At 37.7% G+C, this 18625-nt stretch overlaps 1 protein-coding gene across 1 annotated transcript; it reads right to left on the bottom strand.

The window, feature by feature from the left end:
- Nucleotides 1-2002: 2002 nt before the first annotated feature.
- On the bottom strand, nt 2003-18389 carry YES1 (YES proto-oncogene 1, Src family tyrosine kinase). Its single transcript, XM_009647638.2, has 11 exons — nt 18125-18389; nt 12723-12822; nt 11824-11922; nt 8854-8957; nt 8513-8662; nt 8141-8296; nt 7684-7863; nt 5345-5421; nt 4866-5019; nt 4197-4328; nt 2003-3382 (listed from the first exon to the last, which is right to left on the bottom strand). Exons 1-11 carry the CDS (start codon nt 18387-18389, stop codon nt 3174-3176), a joined length of 1626 nt encoding a protein of 541 aa, XP_009645933.1. The 3' UTR covers nt 2003-3173.
- Between the last annotated feature and the right edge of the window lie 236 nt (nt 18390-18625).

Genomic DNA, 18625 nt, shown 5'->3' with positions numbered 1-18625 from the left:
ACCCGCCCCCCCCAAAAAAAAACCCCAAACCCCTCAAAACAACCCAAAACCCCAAACTCCAAAAACAAAGGCTACTTTTCAGTGGTAAGAGCTACTCACAAACCTAGTGAAATGACAGTTCAGTAGTTGCAAGGATAAGAACACATAAGGTTCTTTTCATAATGCTTTATGCTAAAATAGAGATGTATTTTATCTAGAGAGTAGGATTGTACACATTTTTGTGTTTGGAAGTTTACTCCAAAATAGTATGAAAATATTCTTAAAATACTATAGCTTGAAACAACGCATGACAGAAACAATCTGCAGGCCTAGCACGCAGATAGCTATCACACGGTTCTGACAGACAATGGGGGGAGTACAGATTACCAAAAATGACATGAGCTTTGTCATCAAAAATAGTAAAACGCTGATTACATTACAGGAAATACTAAAAAAATACAGTAAATGTTGCAGGTTGTAGATTTTGTATAGAAGAATGGGCTTAGTGCTCTATTATTGAAACTCCAACAGTGCTAGCTCCTCAGTCCACCCTGGCACTGTATATACATGCCAGGATGTGCCTTTTGAGTTATACTGGTCATTAAGACAGGTAACAGTCAATGAAGTTGAGATAAAACATCAGCCATCACAAGAACAAACGTAAAAAACTCCCTGAAAAATTGCACAGAATTCAACAGTGGCTACTAACACCAGCTAAAGCAAGGGAGAAGAAACGCGTTTGCCCTGCAGCGTGGCAGTGACCACCAGCTGAGAGGCTGTGCCGGACTTGCTCTCACAAGAATCCCAGGTCCGTCTGTCACGCGGGCTCGTTTTAAGTCCAGACAGAATTGTTCTGAGCCCATTCCTGCCGAGGAATTCTGGACTGCTTTAGAAAATGTCTCCCTTTCCACAGCAATTATGCACCATGAACTCAGCACCTTGTATGAAAGCACATTCAAATAGTTTACAGAGGATAAAAACACACCCAAAACTCATGAAGGTTTTATTCCCCTCAGTATGAAGGCTACTCTGCTTTTGTCCCCCTCCCACCTTCCCCCTCCCCTCAAATAAGCAGATGCAATCAAGGTGAAATTTATTTTGAACCAATTCTGCAAAACAGTTCAACAATGCCATACTTTATAAAAATACTTAGTTACATAATTAAACTTATTACTATTTATATAAAAAGTGTGAATGTGAATTTTAAACTCTGTTAGGGTAAGAACCACATCAAGGTCTTCAGATGAAACAAATAGATTTTCATAAACATACAAACTCTTTTGGAGAAGTCTTATAATACACAACCATTTACAATGAACACGTTCATTAAGTTAGTGTTTTATTCCTTTACTATACAAGTGTTATTACAATGAACTGTTCCATTCAGTAATTAAAAATCCAAACAATGCCAGTGTCATTTTTGGCATTTTTTGTTATAACTGTATTAATACATAAACTCATGATTGTGTTATTCATTTTAAAATATTTAGAAAAATTAAAATTCCATTTTATTCTTGGGGTTTTTATGATTATTTTTTCTGTGTGGTTTTTTTTTGTTTTATTTTTGTTTTTCTTACATAAAGCCCTTTTAAAATTTGATAACCACAGATGTACAGGTGATGAGCGACGATGAGGGAAAATGAAAAATGATGGCACTGTTCTTACAAAGATCTGTTTGTAGTTGGATTCAATGTAGTGTAAACCCATGAAGAATGTTAAGTTTAGTACCAGAACTATATTACCAGCTTTTCTGAAATTCATCTGTTGGATAGCTTTACACTGATAATATGAATTCCAACCTGGTAGCTAAGGAAGAGTTTAGTGTTTCGAAATTAAAGTACATAAGCTTGATCAGAAATTCAAGAACCTCATGCAGATCATTGAGTAAAAGACATGATGTTATTGCTTGATATGTCAGTAGCCAAAAAAAATGAATCTAGATGTAGTGTCAGCTGGGCTGAATGCCAGCAAATTTCAATGTCACTATATTCGGACAATATTAAATATACTTTATCCCTTTAGTTTTTAAATTTTCACATTTTCTTTTGTTTATTTTTAGTTAAATAATTCTGTAGGAAGGGCAGAAGTGGGAAGAGCAACTGCGTGTCAGTGTGTCTTAATAGTCAAGAAAAGCAAAAGTGCAATCAAATCCTGAACTAGTGACAGCTAGCATTTGTGGCACCCACCCTTGTTAACACAATATAAGCCACGTACAACAGTACCAAACCTGTCTCTGAAAAAGGACTAAAAAGTGGCCCTTTACCAGCTTCAGTCTTGCTTTCCTGGTGAGCTTTGTTTAGGTAGTCTTCCCATACAAAACCTCGCTGTTGGATTGGAGCTTAAAAGATTAAAGGCTTTCCCCCCCTGATTGTATTACATAGCTTCAAGTTCAAATATCATCATACCTTGTCAACACAATTTTATAAAATATTACCTCATTTTCTAGTTACCTTCATTATTCTTGATTAGCTATGCAGAAAGAAAAAAAGAAAAATCTCTCATGCTACTTTCCAGTTATATTAATACAAGTATTAACACAGTGCATTATGCTCTCTAATTTCACTATTGAGGCCTACCATTTAGATCAAGTTTGTCATTCACTGTTCTGATTTCTCTTTTAACCTGCCTACCCTAATTAAGTCCATGCAAGAGGAAGCTTAAAGACCAAGACTATATATCAAATATAGTTGTACCATCTTTTTCTTTGCAGGGAGGGGGGGCATACACGCGTCATTTTGAACACAGGGAGTTTTACAGAACTGGAATAGAATTGCTTGGTCCCACAAAGTTCTTCTGCTTTAAAAATATCTTACCCCAAGATCCCTAATTCCAGACAATTCCCTCTTCAGTAGAATGATTATCAAATGCTGGGAAAATAAAGGATTTGAAACATTGGTTTTTCTGCTATTGTTCACACCAACACTCATTTTTCTACCCCGTATTTTCAGTAAGCTTCCTTTGGACCCTGAAAATAAGTTGGGAAAGAGGAAAAAAAATAAAAACATGTCATTGGTAAATTAGATTATAACACTTTAAAAGTGGTTTTGTGCAACTGCATTATGAAATTCCAGTTTGCCATTAAGAGCATGCAAAGTAGCGAAGATTTTTTTTCCTTTGATTCCTTATAGAAGTCAGGAATTCTTTGCAAGTCTTTTACATTTGGCAGATTTGTGCATGTTATATAGACTGTTGGCTTATAAATTGTCTCCAGGCTGGTACTGTGGTTCTGTAGCAGTAAAGTAGTCCTCCAAGAAAGACTGTATATATTCAAATGTTGGTCTCTCATCAGGGTCCTTCTTCCAACACAGTTTCATTAACTCATGAAGAGACTCTGGGCAGCCTTGTGGGCAAGGCATCCTATATCCACGCTCCACTTGTTCCAGAACTTCCCGATTCACCATCCCTAAAAGAAAGGCATGTTAGCTCTGATTGACATCATGCAAAAAACAGTTTTCCAAGGTTTTTTCAAGTGTCTCTCCAGCTGCAATGCACATGCATCTACCATAACAGAACCTTTAATGCACGCACTTTATAATGAATGGATTTTTTACATTTTGCATTAAATACATTTTCTGAAAATTATTTCATTACGCTGGCAATTCCTCAATACCTGGTCCTTCTCCAATTTGTATACTTTCTCATTTCTAAACTTTCCCACTGTCTTGGGCCTGTCCTTTCAAAAAGGAGAATCAAGCACAAATACCTTCTGCCTGCCTTAGGTTCCATTCAAGGACCACTTAATTTGAAATCACGCCAAGAAAAAGGCATTTTATACCCAACAGAACTGCCTTACAAATTCCAGTCACAGCGAAATATCTGACAAAATATGTTACGTATGTTTAGTTTCAAAAACTGGTCCAGCAGGTTCAATCTACCAAGGCTCACTGTAGCCTGGGAAAATGTCAAAAGCAGACATTTCAGGAACAGACAGATAGGAAAACATAAGGATACCCACTAATCTGAAATGAACCATCAGTCACATTTACATATGCTATTCTCCTAAAACACTTTAAAAATATGTAATAGTTAATCTGTAAATAAAACAGAGTAGCTTTGTAAACAAAGGAACCAGTGAAGTGGAACCAGTGAAATGTGACTAAGTTTTTGTCTCTGCTTGTCAACTGTGGGCTCTGAATGAAGGCAAAACATACAAAAGGTAACTTCAGAAACACAGAATACAACGAAGAAAAGAAAAATCTATTAAATTTTCCTCTTACCCGGATATGGCACTCTCCCCTTTGTTACCAGCTCTGTCAGTAAAATTCCAAATGACCACACGTCTGACTTGATTGTAAACCGACCATACAACGCTGCTTCTGGAGCAGTCCATTTAATTGGAAATTTAGCTCCTACAAATATTGCAATGACAGACACTCAAATTTTCCCTTGCTTATGCACCATTTGCTTACACTTGAAAATATTTTAAAAAGAACATTTTGCTTTATTGACAAAATTTGAGGTGGTTTAGTGTTTTAATGTTTCAAACTGGAAAGCAGCTTCAAACTCGGGCAGCAACTACTGGCTACAATTTTTGGAAGCACTTAAGACATCTGGGATTCTTAACTAAATATGTTTCAGAAAGTAGGATGATCTTCAGAATCTGATGAGCAACCTCTCTGGAATCTCAGCTCTCTTCAAAACTGTAGCAAGTTTTACCCGAAAAAAAACCCTTAAAAACATTTAAGCAAACTGCCAGATAATTTCAAACTTACTTAAATTGCATGTAGGTGAGGGAGACACCTAAAAACATAACTGTGAAAGCACACTTAATTGCATAATCATTATTCATGCAGACAGAATACACAGCCACGTTCTACTAAACGTAATAGTTTTAAGTAATTTGAAGGTAACTGGTCTCATTTATTCAGTACATAAATTGGTCTTACCTTGTCTTGCAGTGTACTCATTGTCCTCTATTAACCTTGCTAAACCAAAGTCTGCTATTTTACACACGAGATTGTCTCCTACAAGAATGTTAGCTGCCCGGAGATCCCTGTGGATGTAGTTCATTCTTTCAATGTAAGCCATGCCATCAGCAATCTTAAAAAATAAAGTTTTATTAAAGATTATTTTCATGACTATATACATTTATCCCAAGCATTAAGCTGTACCCCTTTATTTTAGCTCCATTCTCATTGTATAAGTCTGGGAAGTATAGCATAGCAAGAGCTTGTGACAGCATTGATTACAGAGTGTCTGGCTATACAGTATCTGCTAAATGGAAACTGGACTGTTTCTTTTTGACAAATATAAGACAAAATGGCATACAATAGCCAGAGCATTCAGTATTTATGTTCAGTTGGTATCTCATATAGTTTCAAATCTCTACGCACAAAATACCGTTTTCTTGGTTTATACAACATACCTGAGCCGCCATATCAACCAGCTGTGGGAGTTTTAAGTATTTCCCTTCTCCTTCTTTAAGGAAGTCTAACAAGCTGCCTGTAAAAGATTACACATTTTGGGGAGAAAAGAAAGGAAAAATCCAAAACATTAATTTGACATGAAAACATGAATAAGATTTTTTTGTTTCCTAGATGTTATGATTTACACATTCATCTCCTAAAATCTGTGTTTGAAACCCCATCATTTAATGGCATACATGACTCAGTGACTATGCCTGGAGTTGACTCTGCCCTGATAACTAGTTAGTGCAAGTTTTACCCAAGTATTTTGGAATCCATTTCAATAATTCAGATAAGTGAACACTAATAAAACAGACTGCTGCTTGATGGCTATATGGCAATACATAAGGATTTTCCCCAATATTCCTGGTATCAATGCCCTTCCTAGTTGGACTTTTTTCCACAGTGAGATTTTTAATCAAATAACAAGAAACCTCCTGTCCATTACTTAAGTTTTTCTGCCAGGTCTAATTATATACTAGATAAATGATTCTGAAATTGTTGCTTTTACTTTGTTGCTATTTCTTCCTTACAGGGGAAAACAACAGTATCTTCCATTCTTTATGATATATTATCTTCTCCCATTTACATAATGCAAACATGTTCAGAACATTACAACATGAGTAATATCTGAAATTGGTTCCAAGGACCTGTGCTCCTTTTAAGACAGTAATCTTTACACGTGTGGTAAAACTTTGTGTCTGACATTAACAGCTTTCTTTGTGTTGTTATGCCATAAGGGTACAGGAACATGACCTCTTTCTTAAGAAACTGATGAAGACTAAATAACTAATCAGTCTCATCACAGACAAAATGACAACAACAAAATTATGTGTGGTGATGGTGGGGAAAAAAAACCCCACTGAACTGCAGATCTTGCAGTGGATTCACAGCTGTAGCCGTGAATGAGATACCTCTGATGTGGTTTTAGTCAGTTGCTGTATTTTTGCATTGAAAGTAAAAGTGCGGCAGGCCAGACCCACACTGCTGCTGATGCTTGTCATGCGTGTTTGCAGGCTTTTTGCCATCTTGGTTCATGAGCTAAAAGGACCAAAGAGGAGCAAAGATTTCATGCTGACCCCTAGTAGTGTGTCCACATTGGAAATAATCTGGGGAACTGTGTAGTTAAAAAAAAAAAAAAATTGCTCTACTAACATTCAACATATGAAACACCAAAGAGGTTTTATGTTCTTTGGTAAAATGTAAGAAGTTTTTCAGATGAAAACAGAGACTTCCAATGACATGTTGAATCCATAATTTAGACAAACATGCAACTAGTTTTCCAGTTCTTTACTTCTGCTTTTGCAAGGTAACATCCCAGTTCCACTTTTAATCTTTACTTTTTCTTACGCAGAATGCTATAAAGCAATTTTTTTTCCTGATTCCTTGCCAAAACCTGATTTCTGAACAATGAAAACTGATTTTGCATGGCAGCTTTAAGATCTGACAGAGAGGCTGTCTAGCGTTATTTAGGAACAACAACAACACAGAAGGAACTTTTTATATTTTCTATTTCTTTCTACCTTTTCAAAAACTTATACAATGCTTAAAAACCCCATCCAAACAGGAAAAAAACCCCTCACATATTTGCGGCAGAGTATTGAACACAAGCAGTCACTCTCTTGGACTTTAACATAGTTTCTATTCCATACCAGGAAAGCAAAATTTCTCTGTGAGTTGAACAGAAGCCTGCATTTTCTAAAACTGGAATAATTGACTTGAAAATCTGCTGATTCTTAACACTAATATGCTTATGATGTTTATTTCTACATTCAACCTAAATCTCTGTTTCAGCAGCAGGGGGAAGAAGGATGAAAGACTGGAAACAAGGAGGTAAAGGAAGGAGTCTGGGGAATAAAACCTCAACCTTTTTTAAAATTTACTATTACACTGCCAGAGAAGAAAAACTAGGAAAAAAACCCTCAAAACTCAACTGATTCTGTTGCTGTCAGCACAATCTGTCTACAGGCAGGCATATTCTCATAATAATATTCCCAGCTATACCATCCAACTTAAATGTAACAGGCAGTACACACTAAAAAACGAGGAGAAAAAAAACCCCAATCTTGTACTTGGAAGATTAGCAAGGGTGACACATGTGCAAAAAAAATCATGCCTCCACCCACGATCTAAATCAGAACTGCTTCAAGTAGGTCAAGCGTTGCTCATTTTAATTTAATCAAAGTTACCACTTATACTCCAGTCAGCTTAAACCTAACGTTAATTAAACATTTAATTTGTTGCTGGGATCTTAAATAATCTCTTAAACATCGTATCTTCAAATTATTCTGTCACACACCTTTTGTCATGAATTCAGTGACGATGTAGATTGGTTCCTCAGAAACAACGGCATATAGTGGAACAAGTTTGTCATGTCGTAATTTCTTCATAATCTGAGCCTCCTGCAGGAAAGCTTCGGGCATCATTGTACCAGGTTTTAGTGTCTTGATTGCTACTTTTGTGGTTCCATTCCATGTTCCTAGAGAAACAAATTAGATTTTATTCTCCCCTATAATACTGAAGAGATTTTCTGCTGAAACTATTCACATTTCACTTCTGTTTTGTTAGCTAACAATATAATTATAAATTGGAACTATATTGAATATTATTTTTACCTTTATGTGACTGACCGTAATTAGTACTTTTTCTCTTCAATTCTTTATCAGATTATCTTTTCAAATCCCAAAACTGATTTACTTAGAATAATATTAAAACATTCACATGAACAACTGAAAAGTGTCACATTAAGCTCTTACCCATCCATACTTCACCAAAACATCCTTGACCCAACTTAACTTCCAGCCTCAAAGATTCTCTAGGAATTTCCCAGGCATCTTTTGCTAGTCCCTGTGTTTGTGGTTTCACAGTGGGACACACAGTTGTTAGCTTATGACACAGCCCGTCGGCATGTTCTGGAAAATGGAAAAAAAATAAGCTTTGTCATTAAGCAGGGGTAAGACTATAAAAAAGTAATATCCTAATGTTGATGAAAAGATCTAGTCCATCTACTGTTTCTCAAAATAAAAAAGAATTTTATAATTATTAATTTTAAAAATAAGCTACACAGGCAGTTTTTCTTCCTCATGATAGGCACACAGTAGCATTGGAACACCAGAAATTTGGCTTACCTCTGTAGTGTTTCACCAGCTTCTGCAGAGATTCAAATTGTGCTCTGGTTGTGATATAGTATCCACCATTGTCAAGTTTTCTGATTTTGTAGTGTTTCACATTATCACCTCTGACCTCATCCCAGTCACGTATGGAAAGGGAGTAAGCACCTAAGGAAACAAGTCGTACTTGGTTCTTCACCAAAAGTTTAAAAATCTATTTAACCTATCTCCCCAACTGTTATTATACACATACATGTGTGCACATGCATATGTAAAATGTGATAGACAGAAAAATGGTCATCATGGACAGCTTGGCAGGGTGGGAATGGGAGAGAAGGGACAGACATAAATATACATACCTTTAGTGGTTTCACTCTCTCTTACTAAGAAAATACCACGCTGGTTCCCAGGATTTAACAGTAGCCTTTCTGCATCCTTCCTGCCCATCTTGCCAAAATACCACCTAGAAAACGTTAAAGGAAACGTGTAAGTAAAAGCTTCCTATGCTTTGGTAATCATATAAACACAAGGTTTAGAAATCTCAAGCATTTACTGGACTACTAATATCCCAAAGAAGTTACAGATCAACAAAAGTAATGACATCCATATAATCAAAAGATTAAGATGACCTATTTCTATATGACTCTCATTTCTGTTGTTTGCAAAATACATGTAGAGAGGCCTCTATCTGCAAATACTGTTTTTCAGACGGTTTAACAATGGACATGACAATGGGTCATTCAGGTTGGAAGGGGCCCTTGGGAGGTCTCTGGTCCAGCGTCCTGCTGCTGCAAGCAGGGTCAGCTGTGAGATCAGACCTGGTTGTTCAGGGTGCTGTCCACTCCAGCCTTGAAAATGTTGAAGGATGGACCCTGTACAGCCAACCTGGGCAACCTGTGCCCCTGCCTGGCTGTCCCTAGGATAAAAAGCTTTTTTGTTACAACCATCTGGAACAGCCTTTGTTTCAATGTCTATTGCCTCCAGTCCTTCTGTACCTCAGCAGAGGGAGCACTTTTTTCTACTGATCATTTAGAAACAACCCTATGGTAGGAATCATTTGTCTCTGAGTAACACTCCTTTGTTGCACCATTCTGATACCAAAAGTACACAGACGTTTTAAAACACCCCAGTTTTTCCTTTCCTTAAGTTCTTTCACAAAAGGAATTTCTTCTTCAGTGCTCCCAAAGTGTGCTCCTCCTGATGAACAGCCTGCACACAGCTGTCTCCTGAGCCAGTGATAATTTTAAGGTCCATCTCTCAGCTAAACCCCAGACTTTGGAATAACACTTATTTCTAACTGTATTTTATTTTGATTGTATATCTCAGAAGTCACAAAACGATTCAAAGTGTAAATTCAAACATTTTCATTTGGGACTGTCATAGCATCAAGAAAATCTGGCTTCATGAGTGTTGGGAGAAGAAAAGTAGTATTGGAAACTGCTGCAAACAATGGTTTTGTGGGTGAAACATTTTGTGGGGGAAAAACGTAGGTAAGGAGGGATCATTTTGTTGGCCTGTGAACAGAATGGCCTGCGCAATCACTTGGGAATTTGAAACTTATTCTTACTTTTTGTTGTATTTGTGGTCTGACTGTATTTGTGGTCTGACTGTTTAAGTAGATATGCAAAGTTAGAATTGGGTACATACACTTGAGACAATTTGGATGTAACCTATAATCTTACTGAAGCAAACTTGGACCCTAGTAATTACTTCACACAAAATGCCTCCTCCCTGGACTACTACGACAATTCACAAACTATATTATAAAATATTAATTTATTTCATCATCTATAAAATAATAGTAAGGTTTACTTTTTCTATGAGCTTCAAATGTTTATATTACAACATCATTCAAAAGCCACATAGATAATATGGATCCTGTCACACGGAAGTTTTGATATCAATGCCTTCAGGCTTAGAAAAGAGCACTTACAAGAAAAATCCTAGCGATCTGGGCTGTGTATTGCTTTTGCACTTGTAACTCCAACTGCAATCATAACACAAAATCTACAAACACTATCAAAGCCCAGGGCTAACAAATGAACTCTAAAGCAAATGAACTCTATCCAAATGCTGTGGTGATATTTAATAAAATTAGCACTAGTTCTTTAAAAGTCAGTTTAAAAAAGCTTCCTCACTCATCGCCCTTCACTCTCACCTCTAATCATCACATAAACCTATGACAAATCCCACCGCTCCATTTTGCCTGTCTTTAGGAGCAATACGTTCCTTGCAGAAACACTGCATTCTTAGTTTGCAAAGGGCTACTGTTTCCGTTTTACCACCACTGCTGTTGTAATGACAAAATGCTTTTATTGCATAGTTTAAAAAAAACTCAAAAAACCCTCAACTTTTTCTTTTTAAAAAAAAACTCAGGTCAATAATCTTATAAGCAGCTGAAACTCAGGGGCATAAAATAACAGCGCATCTTTGATGCAATCACTTTTCAATAGCAAAGAGCCGGGTGACAGCAGCACCAACATGCAAAAGTCTCAGCTTGAGATTCAGGAAACATCTTGGAAATCAGGCACTTTTCCCAGAAGTGCAGTGGCAAACACAGAAGTGCCCAGATCATGCATCAGGGAATTGCTTATTGGCAGTACCATGCCCGTATATTGAAGCAAGAGCTGCAGAACTTTGTTATTTCCAGTACAACGATACAATTAATCCCTTGGAACTAGCACCACCTGAAACTGTACCCCGACCCACAGTTCCCACAATAACTTTATGTGATTCTGTAAGTGCTCTTGGATCTTTGTTTGTAAATAAATGTAGGAAGTACTGGTACCCAAAGCAATACAATTTTCCCAATTCATAGTAGTTCTTAGTGTGCCTAACAATTTTTTTCACCAAAAAAGTTGTCATAGATTAATAGATTAGCAATAACTGTCCACATAAACAGTTTTTTATAGAAAGTAAGATTAGGTGCTACCAATGGTATAGCTGATCTTGAATTAGCATTTGGCAAAATACAGATAAAAACCTAGAGTTGATGGTGTGTGAACTCTTTAAAACATCCATTTTTGCTTTATTTGAAATACAGTGCATGTCCCCCAGTTCCTATCTTCATTATCGCATTCTCCCATCCTTTTTCCTTTAGCCCTTCATATAGCAAGCAGGCATAAAACATTTGTATGAGTGTCCACCTCACACTTACTAGTAAGTACACCTCTGACATCATCCAAGTAGCACTGCTACCTTTTAATTAGTAGTATTATCCTACTTTACCCTTAAATGTTACATACACTGAATTAAATGAAAAGTATCACCACAGGGCACGAAGTGTAGAATGGATAATAAGAACAGATTGACAGGATACAATGTCTTACTCTTCTGCTTGAATGGAGTCTGCAGGAGCTACATAATTGCTTGGAATATAGCCTGTTTTTCCCGTAGCAATGGATCTTGCTTCCCACCAGTCTCCTTCCCTGCAATGAACCATCAGTTATCTCTTCTGCATACAAACAGTTCATCATTCCCTAGCACCTATAACATCCTCACATATGAAAGGCTGGTTAAATTTAGGGAACGTATTACTTTAATCGCAAAGGCATTTACCGCAGCCAAAAGCTGTGTGTAAATAAGTCTCCAAGGTGAACAAATTATTTCCTTTTCACTAGACTTCTAGAAATCAGGCTGTAATACTGTAACGCTGCTGCAATTGAACTAGAACATCAAACTACTCATAAACTATCTGAGCACGGATTTACTGTGGAGGCCAGCTAGACGCCCTTCCACGGTGAGATGCCCCTGCCTACAGGCAGTGCGCTTGCCTCTGGCATTTGCAGTGCAGTGCTGCCAGCTGCACCCACCTCCCCGAGAGATATGGAAACCTGTCAGAGAGAATCTGCAAGGTGCAGAGCCTGGGATGGGACAGTATGTGTCTCTACCTCTGCTGCCCCGAATCAGGTAGCTGTGCCTCGCCAGAGCAGGCAGTGGAAGGATGCCACCCAATCAATTGAGGAGGAGAGGCTTGGGGCTGCCCCAGTCACTACAGTTCTACACCTGCACCCAAACCCTGACCTCAGCCTGAAGGTTATTGTCTTACCAGTATCAGTATTTTAACCCCATGCCTGTTGAACATTGTATGCATTCAAGAAAGAAAATAAATAAATAAATAAATCATCAATCTGCTCTTCATTGAAATAGGACACACATTTCAAGAAGAGTTGAGGATCTGCTTATTCCCAACAACAAGCAAGTGAAGTCAGTGAATGAGAACACTTACGTGTTATTTATTATCTGGAACCGTTCACCTTTCTTAAATGAAAGGTCATCTGTAGTTCTAGCTTCATAATCATATAAGGCCACAAATACAGTAACACCACCTTAGGAAAAAGGAAAAAAAAAAAAAGACGTATGATGTAGCAGTAATGTTGCAACATTTGATTTAAGGACTTGTCTGTGAAACAACTCATCAATTTTGATTTGGAAGCACCTAAACACTCTGTGTTGCATCTCATTTTGGAAGCTGGATCAATAATCAGCTTAAGTCAGAGGAACACCTATAAATAGACACCCTAAAAATATGGTTCCACACCACAAAAGGCAGCTAGATACATCACTGGAAGTAAATTGGTAATTAGAGCTCTTATATTGGCTTGGGAATTGGCGGACAGGCCGCACCCAAAGGGTGGTGGTAAATAGCTCTTTTTCAAATGGGGTTGATATTGGGCCCAGTGTTATTCAATACCTTCATAAGTGATATGGATGATGGGATCAATGTAGCCTGATGAAGTTTGCAGATGACACCAAATTGAGTGGGGGAGCAGACACTCTGGAAGGGAAAGCCACCCTGCAGGAAGGCCTGGATAGGCTGGAAGAGTGGGCTGGGATCCACCTGGCTGGAGAGCAGTTCTGTGGAAAGGGACCTGGGGGTCCTGGTGGACAGCAGGCTCAATACGAGTGAGCAGTGTGCTGCTGCAGCCAAGAAGGCCAACAGGATGCTGGGGTGCATCAAAAAGGGCATCACCAGCGGGGATAAAGAAGTCATTATCCCACTCTACTCGGTGCTTGTCAGGCTGTGCCCGGAATACTGTGTACAGTTCTAGTCCCCGCTATACAAAAAAGATGTGGACAGGCTGGAGGCGGCCTAGAGAAGGGCCACCAAGATGATCAAAGGACTGGGAAGCCTGGTGTACGAGGACAGGCTGAGAGAACTGGGATTGTTCAGCCTTGAGAAAAGGAGGCTTAGACGAGATCTCATCACCATGTATCAGTAGCTAAGGGGTAGCTACAAAGAAGATGGAGACTCACTTTTTCAAAGAGTCACATGGAGAGGACAAGGAGTAACAGATACAAGTTACTCTTGGGCAGATTCCGACTGGACATGAGAGGAAAGTTTTTCACAATAAGACCAGTCAACCATTGGAATAGTCTCCTCAGGGATGCGGTTGCCTCTTGTCTAGACTGTGCTCTTGCCTAGAAAGGTTGGACCAGATGATCCTTGAGGTCCCTTCCAACCTGGTATTCTGTGATTCTATATACAGAAACCTGCACAACACATCAGCAGTAAAAAAGCTAGCTTCTTTATTAAGCTAGCATCTTGTTAAGAAATGCAATTCTAGAAGACCCTACAATGCCACAGTGGTGAACCATCAGCCACTAATTTTTACAGAAGTAGTCTCCTGTTGAACTTAAGTAATTGATGTGTTCCCAACTTTCTGAAGTTACACAAGATCTACGCAAAGAATTGAACCAGAAATAAAAGTGTTCTGTTGGAAACAAAGACGTTTCCCTGCTTTAGGACTAAGATTTTTTTTAATTCCATCAAGTGTCCCCATCAGTGAAATAGACCTTTGCTGAGTATGATCCATCAGTGCATTCTAGAGAACAAGGACCAAGAAACGTCACAGGATGAGCAGCTGCACTCCACCAACCCTAAGGAATTTGCTTCCCCATTCCACTTCTGGTATAGGGCACGCTGTCGAACATGTCCCACAAACAGAATACATGTGTGAGAGATGGATAGTAGGAAGGCTCCTATACTTATGGAGGAAAACATTTTCTATACTTAACTGATCTCTAAAACTGGGCTAAAAGAAAGACGGAAAGGAGAACATGCTATGTGAGACGTACAAGTTATGAGTAAAAATAAAGAACGATGTACCGTAACTAGGAGAAAGTTAAAATAGAAAACTGCATATGAGCAATTCAGAAAGACTTTTTAAGCTCTAGAAATGCTATTTCACAGTCTAATGGACATTTAGGAAGCCTAATGATAGTCCAAGCAGTAATTTATTTTTAAATGTATAGTATTACATCTCTAACATGCACATATATGTACCAGGATATACATGAAAGACGACCAGTAGAAACATTTTGCATCTAATTTTAGATCTTACAGTTAACATGACAGTGATCAGAAAGGAAGAGTACGTAATGCAGCAGGTATTGTCTACATCTAATATTCTTTTGCAGCGTACACTTTCTGACCCAAGAGCTCCTAATCACTTAAATATTTTCATTTGATTTAGAGCCTTTCTGTGATCAGAGTCTCTCAGCAGGCCTCAGCTGGAAATGAATTTACAGTTCCGCTAGGAAAAACAGAAAAAAAAAAAAATCCCAACAGGAGGTTAGAGTAACTGAGGGTTTGTTTTGAAGTGTGATTTATGAACTGAAAATGCATTAGAATATTCCCTAGGAGTTAACAGTTCCTAATCTAAGTTAAAAATCAAAACAGTTCCACAAATTTTTGCCTGCATTACTATGTTACTGCATTATTTTGGTGACATAAACTGCTACACAGAGCAAGAAAATTGAGGGATACATACCATATCCACAAAACCAGAAACCAAATGTTACGGAAATAAACCATCCCCAGAGAGCTCTTCAGCAGATAAAGAAAATCAATATCCTCAAGTCACAGTATCACAAAAGTTTTTAACTGCATATAAAGAAACTGGGAGACTCCAAGAACTTCAAAACAAACTGTACAACATCTAGAAAGATACTAACGTGGGAACAAGAGAGAGATTAATTCCTCTAGACAGTGTAGCACTAGCCAAACTAATGGATTCAAACGTAAGCAATGCAATACAAGAATTATCAGTAATTATCAATATTTGTGTACTCAATTATTTTTAAAGAAAGAATTAGAAAAACTAATATACAGTCGTTGGAAAGTTTTGATTTCAACACCTCAGCTACCACAAAACCTCTTTTTATTCTCACTCACAAGTGTTATTTATTTCATAGCAAAAAATAATAAAATACTTCAGGAGAACAGCATCAGCACAGAATGTTTTAAATAAACGGATACTGCTCAAATGATTTTTGAAGTCTCTTGCAGCTGTTTTCTTTGTGAATCACTGCAAGGTGATCTAGTTTAGCTGTTCAAGCTACTTGTGGTCATAACATTTCCCTTAAAGGTTATCCTTTCATTAGGTCAGTATTTCCATCCTCTAATCTAGGACTGGTTTTGGAGAAGAGACCCTACTTTCTTGTTCAGCATGAGGATTACAGAGCACTAGTGCTTACACAGCTTCATGGAAGACAAGAACAGTGGTCCATTTTTCTGTTTTGATTTTCAGTAATATTCTATGAATTCAAAGTATCTGATGACTTAGAATGTGTAATAGAGGAGCAGCATGACTAACTTGGATTTTTCCTCCTTTTCTGCTCTAGAGGAGTAAAAGATGGCTCAGCTCTCTTCAGCCTCCACAGGCCATGATGACAACCATATCATCCTCTTGTCAGACATCACTGATGGACTGGATAAGTACTACTGACACTTACGTCCTGTTTGACAAGCCCTTCTATTCTCCTCTCTTCAGAAACAAAGGGCCACAGAATGCGATCCAGCGTTTTATTCGTCACAAATACAAAAAGCTTACAGCCAGATGAAGTTCGCCATCTCATTCATTCACAAAAACACCCAATTCTGATTGATCTGAAAATCAGTACTGAATGTACCAAACAACGGCTGGTGCGATTTTATTTACTTATTTATTTTTGAAGTGTGTTTGTTTGTGGATGGGCTGGTTTTACAAAACAAGGAGGAATAATTACGTATGTAGTATCATTCTACCTGATCACAAAATAATGGGAGCGTTCACCCAAATCAGCCTGCCTGCAGATAACTGAATTCACACTGATGACTTATTAGACTATCTTTTCATGAGAAATCTCTCCTTTGACTCTGGTCCAAGATATAACATGCTTAACTACCAGCAGGAACAGGAACAGGCAAGAGAACATCCCTTCTGGTCTCTGCAGCAAAGGATTTGTGGTACCTGGTGGGGGGGCTACGTCCCTGATGTCTGGTAATACCCAGGAGTGCCTGCACACACTGCTGGAGATTCCCACGTGAACAAAGAACCAGATCTAGTGAGAAGAAATACAGAGGCTCTTGGAGGAGATGAAGCACGATAAATTTTCCTCAGTAGAACTAATAAATAAAAAGAAATGCTGCCCTTATTTCATTTCTGCATATGTTCATCCAAAACAGGGATTCAGAGCTGACTCAAAAATTTTGAGACAGATAGATGCTCATTTTAGTTATTTGGTTTTTAATGAATTCCCAAAAAGGGAATACGAGGTGATCATCACCTGGCAATCCATATTTGGTTTCCTGAATTGCTTAATGTCAAGGTCACAGTGGGTTTTCATGGATCTCAAATCTCTTGTGTTTAAAAGATTTTAAATGTCATTGTAACAAAGCAAACATTTAAGCGCTGTAATTGTGCTAACATTAGAGGTTTGTGAGAAAACTAGAAATGGACTAATAAGGAATTATTTACTGTGTTTTTTGAAGTGTCTGTGCAAAGCTTCTAGAGTAAACTACTCTTCCCTCTCTCTTCCTCTGAAAAAGAATAAATTACAGCTTCCTCTCAAAAATATCCAGCAAAACTACTGAAATTAGCCATGTGCACAAAATCAGTATTTTTGTATTGAAGTTTTAAGATTTTGACACAAAGGTGGGTTTATAACATGAAATGTGCATGTTGCTTTAAAATGCTGTATCTTCAGAGACTTTATATCTCAACCAAGAAGGTCTCTGCCTTGTAAATTCTGTTGCTACATTTTCTACTTTGGTTTTAATATGACCACCAACAATGAGAATTCTGCTCTTTCATTTCACACATATTGTTCATATAGTAAAGTACAGAGAATATACTGCATATACTGTTCAGCTTTATAAATGAACAGATTCAATATTGCATTAATATAAGTAACTTACAGCTGATCAAATAAGTCTGAAAATCAGTTTAAAATATCAATTTCCTTAATTTGAAGTTTTTCTCATTTTGCATCTCTCTCCAAAAGTTTAAAGCCATTATCCCATGTGCATCCCCTTCAACAGCTTAGAACTTCTAACACAATCTTATCAAGTATTCCTATTACTGCCTTTAATAAGTTTTAAATTTCTCTGTGCTGCGATCCTAAACCCCCCCTCAGAAACAAAAGCCAGAACACCCAACCCCCAAGCCCCAGTCATAGTGAACACGGGCTGAATTATTATCTGAGCAGTAAAGATATTGAAAATCAGAAACCCCTGAAACTCAATTTATTTTAATTTTTCAATTTATTTCTGTGTGGCAAGAGGTCACAGTATTTTTTTGAATATGAATGTCAAACTTTAATAATAACAATAACGATAATAGCAGCATGATTTTATGTAACACTCACCTGTTAAAGTACTAGGATATGGACTTGGCACAGCTGAAAATGAAGATGATGCTCCTCCAAAGGGTGTCATTCCTGAGGGCCCTCCAAAAGGAGTCATGGAATGACTATTAAAATTAACTGCTGATCCCTTTATTGATGGCGACTGTGTTGCTTGGCTGGAGTCTGATCCATAATGGCTGACATGGGAAATAACAGGTTCTGGAGTATTATCAGTTCTGTATTTCATGGCTGGACCTTTATCTTCTTTGCTTTTAATGCACCCCATGGTTGCTTCTGTGAGAATGAGAGGAGGAAAAAAAAAAAAAAAAAAAAAAAAGGAGTTGCATCTTTTGATAGTTAACACAGATGATTCCCAAAAAGTTACCAAAAATGCCGATTTATTACTGTTTAAAAAAAAAAACAAACCCCAACACCCAGCAATTGCTACCACAGGCAGACTATAAATTCCGATGCAAAAGTGTTCTGGAAAAAAAAAAAAAAAAATCTAAGCCATTCCCAGAC

This window comes from Egretta garzetta, unplaced genomic scaffold, assembly GCF_000687185.1.
Source record: "Egretta garzetta isolate BGI_Z169 unplaced genomic scaffold, ASM68718v1 scaffold229, whole genome shotgun sequence".
In the NCBI taxonomy this organism is placed as follows: Eukaryota; Metazoa; Chordata; class Aves; order Pelecaniformes; family Ardeidae; genus Egretta; species Egretta garzetta.
This window is presented reverse-complemented; position numbering and strand designations above follow the sequence as displayed.